Source organism: Bacillus rossius, chromosome 6 (assembly GCF_032445375.1).
Source record: "Bacillus rossius redtenbacheri isolate Brsri chromosome 6, Brsri_v3, whole genome shotgun sequence".
Taxonomy (NCBI): domain Eukaryota; kingdom Metazoa; phylum Arthropoda; class Insecta; order Phasmatodea; family Bacillidae; genus Bacillus; species Bacillus rossius.
Window position 1 is genome coordinate 52694055 of NC_086334.1, and position 13343 is coordinate 52707397.

A 13343-nucleotide genomic window follows, 5' to 3' on the forward strand; every position below is an offset into this window, starting at 1 on the left:
TCTAAGAGGCTATGAGTCTACAAGGATCTATCAGGTTACGAGTTATACATGGCTGCGAGACTGCATGGCTAAAAGGCTGCGTGGCTACGAAACTACACGGCTATGAAGCTACATGGATACAAGTCTACTCGGCTCCAAATGACTGCGGGGCTACATGGCTACATGGCTACAAGGCCACTTGGCTACAAAGCTTCAATTCTACTAGTCTACAAGACTCCTCCAACTGCCTACGAGTCTGCAAAGCTGCAACTGCTCCAGTAGCATTATGTTAAAAGATTACAAGGCTACTTGGTTACGTAGCTACAAGTCTACGAGGCCACTTGGTTACATAGCTAACAAGCGTGTCGCGTCGAGCTCCAGCTCTCGTAGTAACCAGGCCATGCAATGAGCCGCACATGTAAGAGTGCCTATAGTAAATAAAGACAATCTTACCAGTATGCCGAATGTCTGATTTCGTAACTGACTAGATCGCCATTTAGCATAGCATCTCTGGTGGCTACAACAGCCAGGGCTATTTCTGTTGGGCCAACACCTGCTGCCCGCCGGCCATGTGGCGATATCACGCCTTGAAAAAGTAGTCTCGAATGCTCTATGAACTAGCACACAGGCATAACTGCTAGTTAGTGCCAACTGTAAACAATGTCATCTCAGTCATCATTTCAGCAGCAGCAGAAGGTGGCAGATCGACTATATTTTAGTGTTTTAAATACATACATTGTTTAGTTCCCTGAAAATAAAATTTCAAATATATTATTAAAGAAATATCACAAACTATTTGCATCCAAGCAGCAAATCAGTAAATGATTTTTGTCTAAAACAGAGATCTTACTCATTTGACAATTTTGTAGTTAATAAATATTCCTTCATGAATTGTAATATTAGAGCAATGAGTTGTAGTCGACTCTTAACGAATTATTGTAAAAAAAAAAAGAAAAAAAAAAGAAACTTACTAAATTATTTTGTCAGGTTGACCCACTCTTAGGTAAGCTGTTCCCGCAAAATGTATGTAATCAAATGTTAAACGCAAACTAAAACTTAATTTCCTGTCATGTGGGTAACAACATATATTTAATCTGAGGTTCGTTGGGAGTGCTGTAGTAAATAAACAGTGAAGTATAACTGTTGAATAGTGGTTATTACCACCCTGTTTGTTTTTAGATATCAGTCTTATGTGAGCTTCACTTACCAAGATGTATCTACTTGAGCAGGAAAAAAAAATCATTACCTTTCAAAAATACGTTTTTTTTTTATGGCAAATCATCTCTTGAGATCAATATATTGTTTGTTGCTCAAATTTATACAATATAAATTTTACATGCTAATTTCACTTAGTGTGACGATGATGTTGAGTTAATTTTTTTCATGATCCATGGCAGGTAAAAGGACAGGCGGGTGTAAACATCCGGATATCCTGGTTTAGCGCATCCAGAGCCAAACGATGTTATTCCTGCCAGAAACCATCTTCCATGTTGTTTGCACTGCAGAGGTCCTCCCGAGTCGCCCTAAATAACCAAACAATAAATTAGTCATCTACCTTAATAACTTACCAAATATGGCATAAGGCTACAAGAAGTCAAAATAAATCATAAAACTAACTAGTCTCTTTTTCCTGTAAAACCAAATCAAATAATTCCCTATATTTAAATGATTTTTTCCTTGTTCTGAGTATAAAGTTTTGTACTACAAGCTAGTTAACGATTGAGTGTATTAAGAATTAGCAATAATGCTGGATATAAAATTGAAAAAATAACAGTAACAGTTTGTTGAGCGTCTGAGACTTGACCGCCATGCTTTTTGAACATACTTATTCACCAATGTAATTAAAGTATTTAAGGTATTCCATTCCTGCTCACTGCGCAGTCATTGGCTAGAGGGGGTTGACGTCACGTGGATGGTGATATCCTGTCAGCAGTACGCAGCGATGAAATAAAAGCGCAATTGTGAAGTAACTAAAAAACCTAATTCAATAATTATTTTATGTTCTATTCCTTAAAGTACATAGTCTGTAACGGTTCAGTTTTTACACTAGAAAGGTAATTTAAGCATGAGAAATGTGCATTACGGATCAAATATCAAAAGGACGTTTACTAATCGTTGGTGGATGTATAGCCGTTCGCTCAGAATCGTCTCGCATGTTTTCGTGTTACGCGCGCTTGCACGTGTACAATAGCAATCATGGAGTTAGGAATAGTGATAGCAATCGCCTCAGAAAAACTGTCTCGAAAAATGCTCTTGGTTTTTAGTATAGTTTGCTAAGGAATATCATCTACTTATTTGTATTTATGTCCGTAAGTAAGCATGAATCTAAATATTTGTTCATGGTATGAACACTTTATTCTGTTTCGATAAATAATTAAATAAAACCGAACGACTTGGCTTAATATAATGAAATTATAAGTCTAGTTATTTCAAAACAGTTTTTAACAAACGCGAATATTGCCAAATGTTAGTTGACAATTTTTAGAAATTTTCACATATTAGATAATCCGTAGTCGACATCAATGGTGCAATTAAATGAAGCGGAAACTTATGTGCAATGGTGTTAGAATTGGAATATAATTTTGAGTAAGAAATGGATTGCCTGGTTGTGGTTTAACTATTATTGGAACACTTATTATCAACGAGTTACGTGAAGATTACGATCTTACATTTTAATTACAATATGAAGATGATATTTAAGAGTGATATAAAAATGCCTCAGGGAATTACTGAGCCCATGTGTCAAATGATGAACATATATTTTCAGATATTGGTTGAAACACTTTCGCTGCAGTTAAGGTACATTTATAAGTTTTAGCATTGTATTTGCTATCAACACTAGAAGGAATTCGTACAACGCAGGTCACGAATAAAGAAAACTGTTTTTGTACATTTCTCAAAAACAAGTTGATATAAGAATAATTTGTTGTACGCGGGGATTTAAACTTACAGTATCGCATTGTTAAATATACATACATAACCACAGAACCAAACCTTATATAGAGAACAATTTATAAATGGTATTTGAAATTATAGCTTTTTTTTATAGATTGATTAAAAAAAATTTGTGCGTATTTAAGTAAGGCAATAACATTTAAAATTTAAGTAATCAATTTTAAATGTTTAATTGTTAAAATTATACGAAACAGTTTAAATCTAATTATGAACATAAACTAAACTACGTACCATTTATAAAGTATATAAATTTTCTGCCAAACGTAACTCGTCCCTTGTCAGCTTAAAATATAAGCAAGCATAAACATGCTCCTATTTTATTTCTGCACGAATTAGGCGTGCGCTACATCGTCCACAATATATCATTATAATCGCAAAGCAATACCAGCGGAGACGTTGCCTGGGTTGCACTGGACTGTAAGTGAACGTATACAAGTAACGTAACTGTTGTTTATCACAACAAACAAATCCGATTTTTAATAAATAATTCGAAAAGTAGCTTCATGGTAGGAAAACAAAATCATTGTACACATCATGCATGAGTAATAAGTATAGAATTAAAATAACTATAGTTATTACGATGGCTGTTTACCTATCAAACTCCTATTTGATTTTTGAATTTTGATGCACATTTCTTACTCAAACACTACCTACAAGTATAATCAGGGGAAAAAAAATGAATTAGATTGCAAAAGTTGTACTAAAACTTTTCTTAGACCTTAAAATCACTTTGCGATGTATTATTTTGTTACTGCAGTGTTAATTTTTTTGGAGTTGTAACAAGTGAACCTTTGGCGTCTATGCATCTTAAGAATCAGAACCTAAAAATTAAGTGGAGTTTGGTTAGTTTGTTACTTCACATTAACCGAGGTTATCTCGCCGCTGTGTACGGCTTAGCAAGCGAGAAGCTAGATCAGCTTCCTCCACGTGACGTCAGCAAGACGGGTAGTAGAGTTTCCAAAGGGCTGCCGGGAAGAGGCCCGCCTGCTTATTCACTACACACGCAATGATAGTTAAAAGATAGTGCGCATAGGAGGGAAATTAATTTATGGCGCATCAACCAGTGAGCCAATTTTTTTTTAGCAGGAGCTGGGAATTGTTTATGTTTATTTATGATATGGTGGTGGGAAATTATCGGATACAAATTTACTCAGGTAATCTTTCCTTTTAAATGTATTATCATAATTATATTAGTGAATTGAGATAAATATAAAAATTACTTTTAAAAAATGTTAGGTTCCTTAAATGTTGTTTGGTAAAATTTTGGTTTCTCTGGCATACATAAACTTATAAAATGTATGAGTTGAAAAATTTGTTTTACAGGTTGATGGTTAGCTGTTGTTGGAAAATCATAATTCAAATATGTATTTACTGACACAACCAACAGAGACTATTTTCATCGATAAAATTGCATTGGCTTATATTAATACATAATAATTAATTGTAAAATGATTTTGCATAGGACGTGTGCATGGTCTGATGATGCACTCGCTTGTAATTTTTAACTGTGAACCCAGCCTTAGAATTAGTTCTATCCTTAATATATGTACAAGAGTGTGATTGTTTATGAATGTTTGGTTTCTTGGAACTAATTTCTCCACTTGTCATAACCACCAACAAAAATATAATAATAATTTGGGTTAAGTGACAGTATATTCCTCCAATCACTAGCCTAAATTGATTTGCCAAATACAGAAAAAAAGAGCTGATGTATTAAATTGAGTGTTTTCTACTTGTAATTTGTATTTGAATTTTAGTGAATATACTGAGTAGTATAGGAATGTATGTCCGGGGACTGGGTTCTGGGTGTGGTGTCTGTGGTGTTTTCCGTAACGTTGAATTGTGACGTCACGGCGGCCATCTTGGATAAGCGTAACGGGACACAATGTAACGGGACACAGCGTAACTGGGCACAGCGTAACGGGACAAGTAGATCACGGCCGCCATCTTGGATCCGCCATTTTGGATGACGTCATTTCGTTTTCTCGAACATTCCGGCGTTGTGTTATCCGCCATTTTGAAGTATGACGTCACCGTTGCAATTTCCGTTACGGCCGCCATCTTGAAAATCTTTAATTATTATCCGATCTTAGTGAATAATTTTTTAAAAATTATAAAAAAATCATTTAGTAAAATTTTAATAAAAATATTAAAAAAACCAACATTTATGACATGGTGCTAAGTCCTCGGTTCGAACCTGGTGAAGGCAAAAAAAAAAAAAAAGATGACGACCGATCCTTCTCTCACAGTGGACGCTGGCAGACTGGCCCCCACCACTTTGTTAATAGCATATATATCGTCAGGTAACATGATGTCACTTCCGCCATCTTGAAAATCCGTAATTTTTATATTAGAAAATCGGGAAAAAATTTAAAAATCATTAAAAAAATTAATCAAAAGAATTAAATAATAAATATCCTTAAAAACACCGTTGCACTTTTCGTGACGGCCGCCATCTTGAAAATCCGTAATTTTAATGCTAGAGATTCAAGAAAAATTCCAAAATTCATCAAAAAATTTACTTATTAGAATACCGATTGATTAGTTCGATCCCTGTCCTTGGTTCGAAACCGCTAAGAGCAAAAAATAAAAAAAACAACAGATCCTCCACAGAAGCCACCTACAGACTGATCTACCAAGGTGCATATATCGTCAGCTGGTATGACGACATGTCCACCATCTTGTCTTCATCCGCTGGAGACCACCATCTTGTTTTCTTCCGCCAGATTGTGCCGATACCATGTTAGTATAATTATCTGGTCACCATACCCTTGTCCTCAACTGCTGGCATTGAACTTTGACCTTGAACTTGAAATTTGACCTTGAACTTGAAATTTGACTTTGTCCTTGTTGACCATCATGGATCCAACATTTTAAGTTCAGTACATGCTACCTGGAGCTACCACCTGCTGGAGTACACCATCTTGTGCATGTACTCGTCTTATAGAGTACATTTCCATCTGAATAATTTAATTCCAACCCGCTAGAGTGCAGTTAACATTTATTACCGAGGTGCCCCCACCATCTTGAAATTTGGGCGCCATCTTGAAATCGTGTAATTAATTAGCTAGAAATTCGGGAAAAAATCCAAAATTCATCAAAAAAAAAATCACTCATTAATCTACATATTGAATCGCCGGATTTCTGCCCTCAATGCGATACTTGAACAGTGACAAGTGTAACTAAATATTAAATAAATTAAATATTCTGTTTTTCCATTACCTTTCGCGGAGTTTATAAATCATCCTCTCTTCAAAAATAAAACAGAAGTCAATGTACGACAATGTTTGACGAAATAAATACATTGCCGATAAGCCTAACATGAAAGTCTAGTTTTTCGATAATCTGAATAACCTCTAAACCGTTCATGTACAAAGACATACATATAGACCAAGCGTCTTCGGACCGAGAGACCGGGTCATAATCAATGTCAGACATATAGACCAGTTATTTCCGAACCTCACGACCTTCCTCGTCGTCAGCTAATTATATTCAACTGAACCAACGGATCATGTTTTCTACGCTTACAAGAGTACTAAGAATCCAATCAAAAAGGCAGCATCATTAACAAAAAGGAAGCACATTTTGGAAGCAACATCAACAAAACGGCAGCACATTTGGAAGCACCATCAAAAAAGGGAAGCACAGTTAGAAGCACCGTAAACGAAAAGGCAGCACATTTGGAAGCACCGACAACGAAAAGGCAGCACATTTGGAAGCACCGACAACGAAAAGGCAGCACATTTGGAAGCACCGACAACGAAAAGGCTGCACATTTGGAAGCACCGACAACGAAAAGGCAGCACATTTGGAAGCACCAACAACGAAAAGGCAGCACCATTATCGAAAAGGCAGCACATTTGGAAATACCATCAAAAAAGGAAGCACTTAGGAAGCAACATCAACAAAACGGCAGCACATTTGGAAGCACCATCAAAAAAGGGAAGCACATTTGGAAAAACCATCAACGAAAAGGCAAAAAGGAAGCACAAGTTACGAGAACTAAATCTTAGTTAGAAATCAGAATGAAAGAAATAAAAACATTAAATTTTTATAATTTAAATTATTTAATTTATTTCTTTACATTATACAAATGCCAGTAAAACAAGCCATTATTGTATGTAGCCAGCTTTCCTCAGTTCTTTGAGTATGAAGGATATTTCTTTGATGCACGAATAGTTTTCTGCACAAAGCGAACCATGTAGAAGTCTTAGCCGGTCAACTAATATGTTCGGATCTTTCCATGATGTGTAATCATTCTCTTCTACCACCCTCTTCCTTGTACATTTATAATAAATATTATGATCCCTGGTGTCTTCCGTTTTACCACCAACCTCAGGGTACTTCCATTTTTTGAGACAGTGATTATCGCAAGCTTGATCAGATTTATTTAATATATCATGTCGTTTCCATCGTTTCGGTCTCAAAACACCGCCACATTCTTCGATCTTGTCCGCTTTAGGTGCTTCATCACAGTATATGTCTTTGTCAACAGCCTCAGAGTCACTGTAACAATCACCGTAGAAGGAATCGTCTTCACCAAATTTACTGTAAGAATTCGATGTTGATGATGTTGAAGTGTCTTCATCGTCTTCATGCTTACTTTTTAGGAGTCCATCATTTTTACAAAGTAGGAAAGATCTACTTGAATTCGGCTGGAATATATTCTCATTTTTCACGTTAAAGATTCTTTCATTGTCTTCATTCTTCCATAAATCATCAACCTCCTTCAATTTAAGTTCTTTGTCGAGATCGGAAGAGCCAGGAAAATTATTGTCGTAATGCAGATCACTCTTCCTTAGTCTGGTAGATTCATCGTTGTCTTCTAGCTTGTACGCAGGCTTGGCGTTACAAGTTCTGCCATGGCTTTTTAAGCTCTCTCTCCGCGTAAACGACTTGCTACATCGAACACAACTTATCATATTGCGTAGAGGATTATTAACACAGTCATTCTTCATGTTGTCTTTTATTCTTTCTCAAGATAATCTCTTTGCTGCAAAACTTACACATATGTTCTTTCGATACAGCGTCAGATCCCAAATCGGAATTCATATTAGTTACTGAGACAAATGCAAGATACCAATTGAGTGTTTTAAATTATATCCATTACTTAAATAGATTTTTTTTCATATTTCATCAGCGAGAATTAATAGATCTCATGCAAAGGTACTTGATGCATGTAGTTCTGCTTTTCAACAACAGATGTCGCCACATGTTGCTTGCAGGTAAATAATATTTAGTTATTTTTTGCGGGATGCGGGATGCGGGATGCTCACTAACGATCGCAAAAGAAGGATGGCTTCGTTAGACTCCAAGGAGAAAGATGTTCATCCCTCCTGTTAGTGCTTCTTAGATTTCTCAGAGATTATTATTTGACTGAGTAATGATATTTTTTTTTAATTTCCACATGATAAAAATTACAAGTGTTGATTTAGTAGCAGAAATTCACTAATTAAATGTAACCTTAAATAAATTAACATGACTCATTAAGTAAAAAAAATCTTCATGCAGAGATCAATTGCTCATCTGTAACCAGAAGCACTTGCAGAAGACCATCAAAATATTGTCAAGTATAATCAGTAGCACACGGAGAAAACCATCAAAATATTGACAAGAATATTCAGGAGCACACGGAGAAAACCACCATAATATTGTCAAGAATAATCGGGAGCACACGGAGAAAACAACCATAATATTGACAAGAATAATCGAAAGCACACGAAGAAAACCACCACAAGTTTTCTTTGATATCATAAAATTACAGAAAAAAATTAATAAAAAATTTAAAATAAAAAAAAATCACAAAATATTCAAAAATTGATTTTGCTAGCTTGTGAACTTCTCATTGTTGAGCAAAGATAGAGTTCTAGTCCAAGCCAGAATCAATTTTTGAATTTTTTTTTATTTTAAATTTTTTATTAATTTTTTTTGTAATTTTATGATAACAAAGAAAACTTGTGGCGGTTTTCTCCGTGTGCTTTAGATTATTCTTGTCAATATTATGGTTGTTTTCTCTGTGTGCTCCTGAATATTCTTGTCAATATTTAGATGGTTTTCTCCGTGTGCTCCTGATTATACTTGACAATATTTTGATGGTCTTCTGCAAGTGCTTCTGGTTACAGATGAGCAATTGATCTCTGCATGATGGATTTTTTTACTTAATGAGTCATGTTAATTTATTTAAGGTTACATTTACTTAGTGAATTTCTGCTACTTAATCAACACTTGTAATATTTTTATCATGTGGAAATTAAAAAAAGTATCATTACTCAGTCAAATAATAATCTCTGAGAAATCTAAGAAGCACTAACAGGAGGGATGAACTTCTTTCTCCTTGGAGTCTAACGAAGCCATCCTTCTTTTGCGATCGTTAGTGAGCATCCTGCATCCCGCATAAAATAACTAAATATTATTTACCTGCAAGCAACATGTGGCGACATCTGTTGTTGAAAAGCAGAACTACATGCATCAAGTACCTTTGCATGAGATCTATTAATTCTCGCTGATGAAATATGAAAAAAATTATATTTAAGTAATGGATATAATTTAAAACACTCAATTGGTATCTTGCATTTGTCTCAGTAACTAATATGAATTCCGATTTGGGATCTGACGCTGTATCGAAAGAACATATGTGTAAGTTTTGCAGCAAAGAGATTATCTTGAGAAAGAATAAAAGACAACATGAAGAATGACTGTGTTAATAATCCTCTACGCAATATGATAAGTTGTGTTCGATGTAGCAAGTCGTTTACGCGGAGAGAGAGCTTAAAAAGACATGGCAGAACTTGTAATGCCAAGCCTGCGTACAAGCTAGAGGACAACGATGAATCTACTAGACTAAGGAAGAGTGATCTGCATTACGACAATAATTTTCCTGGCTCTTCCGATCTCGACAAAGAACTTAAATTGAAGGAGGTTGATGATTTATGGAAGAATGAAGACAATGGAAGAATCCTTAACGTGAAAAATGAGAATATATTCCAGCCGAATTCAAGTAGATCTTTCCTACTTTGTAAAAATGATGGACTCCTAAAAAGTAAGCATGAAGACGATGAAGACACTTCAACATCATCAACAGCGAATTCTTACGGTAAATTGGGTGAAGACGATTCCTTCTACGGTGATTGTTACAGTGACTCTGAGGCTGTTGACAAAGACATATACTGTGATGAAGCACCTAAAGCGGACAAGATCGAAGAATGTGGTGGTGTCCTGAGACCGAAACGATGGAAACGACGTGACATATTAAATAAATCTGATCAAGCTTGTGATGATCACTGTCTCAAAAAATGGAAGTTACCCTGGGGTTGGTGGTAAAACGGAAGACACCAGGGCAGTGGCGTAGCGTGCCATCTCGGCGCCTGGGGCGGGAGACCCATTTTGCCGCCCCCATTCTATAGGTGCTTACTTAAAATTAAATTTCACATGCAATGAGGTACCTTTTATTGAAGTTAAAATAGGATGAGCGGTTTTACAAGCGGATTCTACGGGCCTTATGAGCAGCGAAGTCAGAAATAACTTTGTCAAAATCAATATTAGCAGCCAATTCTTGTTCAATCGACAATATAGCCAAGTTTGATAGTCTAGCGGAGCTCATAGTAGATCTGAGGTAATTTTTTATTAGCTTCAACTTCGAAAAACTTCTCTCACAACTTGCAACACTAATCGCCAAAGTCAAATATATACGAATCAAGATGACTATATTTGGAACCGAAATTCCGAGATTCAGTTTTTGAATGAACTGGAGGAGCTCCAGTGGTCCATTACCACTTATATGTTCCTCTGATTCAGAACAGGCAACAACAACAGACTGCTAAAGACGCTTCCGCTCCATCTGAAACTCGTCCTTGTCGATGTCTTCTAATACATGGGAAAGATCACACTCGAACTTGCTGTCCAAAAGTTTCGCTGGCATCAAAAATCCGAACTTGTCCGATATTTCTTGAATTTGCTGGAATCGAGTCGTCATTTATTGAATGATCTTGTCGAATGATGCGGTAATCTCTCGACGGATTTCCTGTTCGTGAGACAAAGCTGCATCTTCAGAAGATTCATCGCCATGCATGCGTTTTTTCCTGCGAATTCTTCTCGTTTTCAGTTCGATTCCGAGTTTTTCGCAGAGTCTTAGCAAAGTCAATTGCTTCTTGTACGAAACGGTCTCTACTTTCCACTAAGAGGGTTTTCAAAGCGCAGAGTTTCTGAGCACACTTATCCACACTTAGTCCTCGTTGCTGCAGGTAAATCTGTGCGTCATCTACTTCAGGTAGCACTGCAGCCCAAAAGCCAAGAAAAGTTAGGAAGTTAAATGACTGCATGGCTGTCAGGAGAAGACTGGCTCCCGATCTTGTTTCGGAAGTTTGAGATGAATCTGTTAATTGTTCCAGTACCTCAAGAACTACCTCAAACTTATTTTTAAGCATCTTGACAGCTACTTGTCTAGCGCTCCAGCGCGTTTCAGTGACTCGTTTTAATGCTTGACCTGTGACGGCAACCAAAGCGTTCCATCGAACAGTTGATGCGGAAAAGAAGGCAAACAGCTTCTCCAGAGTTCCAAAAAATGTCACGGAATCCACTGATTCAGAAGCAGCGTGTACCCCAGCCAAGTTTAGTGAGTGGTTTGTGCATGCAACGAATATAGCTTTCGGATTCGGTGCTTTAATCCGGGCTTGAACTCCATTGTGGATCCCTGACATTGTGGCAGCATTGTCATAAGCCTGTCCTCTCAGATTCTGTATGTCCAGTCCGTCTAATGTTATCTTCGCGATTATATCGTTGCTGAGATCTTCTGCATTTTTTCCTTTTGGTTCGAAGAAGTCAATGAAAGATTCTACCACGGCGACTTTTTCTCCTTCGATATGTACGTATCGCAGAACTTGGCTCATTTGGTCATTGTGGGAGATGACTGGTGTGCTGTCGAAGATTACGCAATAATATTTAGCTTCTTGAATACGACGGATGATGGTGGATCGAACTTGCTGTCCCAGTAAGTTTATAAATTCATTCTGGGTTTCTGGAGATAGATACGAAACTGAGACTCTTGCTCCCAGCTTTATCTTTGTCAGGTGTTCCATTAGAAGAGGGTCGTATTTAGCTAGGAGGTGCACTAACTCCAGAAAGTTCCCGCGATTGCCACTATCATCTCCTCGAATGTCTTCTCGATGTCCTCTGAAGGCCAGATTCTGTTTGGCTAAGAACTGGATAATATTCAGCAACCTGTACAGTACATCCCTCCACTTCTTCTCCTCACTTTCGAAAACTTCTTGTTGTTTCTGATCGATGGTTGCTTTACAGTTCAGGCGAACTTCCAACTCCTTCCATTTCAAGAAGCTCTGTTCATGGCCCAGGCTATTTTCATGGTCTCCTATTCTTGGATTTAGCTTCCACCATTTGTTGAATCCTTCTTCAGATGCGAAGTTAGAGCCGGTATTGCCAAACAGCTTGCAAGAAAAACAATACAAGGATTGCTTCAAAGGCGAGTACACCATCCATGTTCGGAGAACCTTTTCGCCGTTAGATAATGGTTTGTAGAACCACTCTTTGGTTAGTTTTCGGGTACCGCCTTTCGTTGAAGTCCCTGAGCGAACAACATCGGCAAATTTGGAATCGATGTGCTGTACTGAGTCAGATCCGCGACATACTAGAAGCGTTCTTACTTCGTCGGTCATAGGAGAAGGCCAGCAACCTACATCGTCGAGATTCACATCTTTGATTTCGGCAGGAGCAGAAGGCACGATTTCAATTATGTGTTCTTTGGCAACATTCACTTTTTCTGCAGGCTATGACTAGATGCTTGAGGTACTTTTAATGAGTCGACTTCGTCTTGACCCTGCTCTGTGGTGGGACCAGAACTACTTCGAACTGCGACGGCAGGTACGTCTTCTTCTTGTACCTGTAAAATAAGTTATGTATTCTCATGAATATTGGCCGGAGGACACGTTCGAATTTCAAATAAGTATTTTATCTATCACAAAACAAAAGTGGTTTTGGTGACGGCGCGGTTTGCCGGGCTTATAGGAAAATTTACAAAAAAAATTGATTTTGTATGGCAGCTACCTTTTTTAGAGTTTCCCGGTAAAAACTGACTGAGTAAGCCATGTTATAGATGTTATTAAAAGATAAAATGACGAGAAATTTGAGAAAAATCGTTGGCGCCATTTTTGAGCTAAATGAAAAATTATGTTTTCTTTGTATGACAGGTACCATAAATAATCAAGATATCCAAAAACAAAAAAAAAAAATATTCCTAGACTACTACTAGATTTACAAAACATCCCCTATTGAAGTTTTAAATTCAAGTAGCAGGACAAAATTCAGTCGTAAACTTAAAAAGATGTACCTTAACTCAATGTAATTTATGTTAATATACTCCATACTTTTTAAACAATAATCAATGTTCAAACAGCTAT

At 36.9% G+C, this 13343-nt stretch overlaps 1 protein-coding gene across 3 annotated transcripts in view; it reads right to left on the minus strand.

Annotated features, from left to right (window-relative positions):
- Positions 1-1224: 1224 nt before the first annotated feature.
- The window catches only part of LOC134533190 (chymotrypsin-like elastase family member 2A), a 30369-nt gene continuing 18250 nt past the window's right edge, over positions 1225-13343 (minus strand). Inside the window, exon 6 of one of the 3 annotated variants that reach the window (XM_063370555.1) lies at positions 1225-1502. In XM_063370555.1, coding sequence (XP_063226625.1) covers positions 1329-1502 — 174 coding nt within the window. In that variant the 3' untranslated portion in view covers positions 1225-1328. The remainder of the gene's footprint in view (positions 1503-13343) is intronic. The other 2 variants (XM_063370556.1, XM_063370558.1) reach the window with 2 other exon arrangements.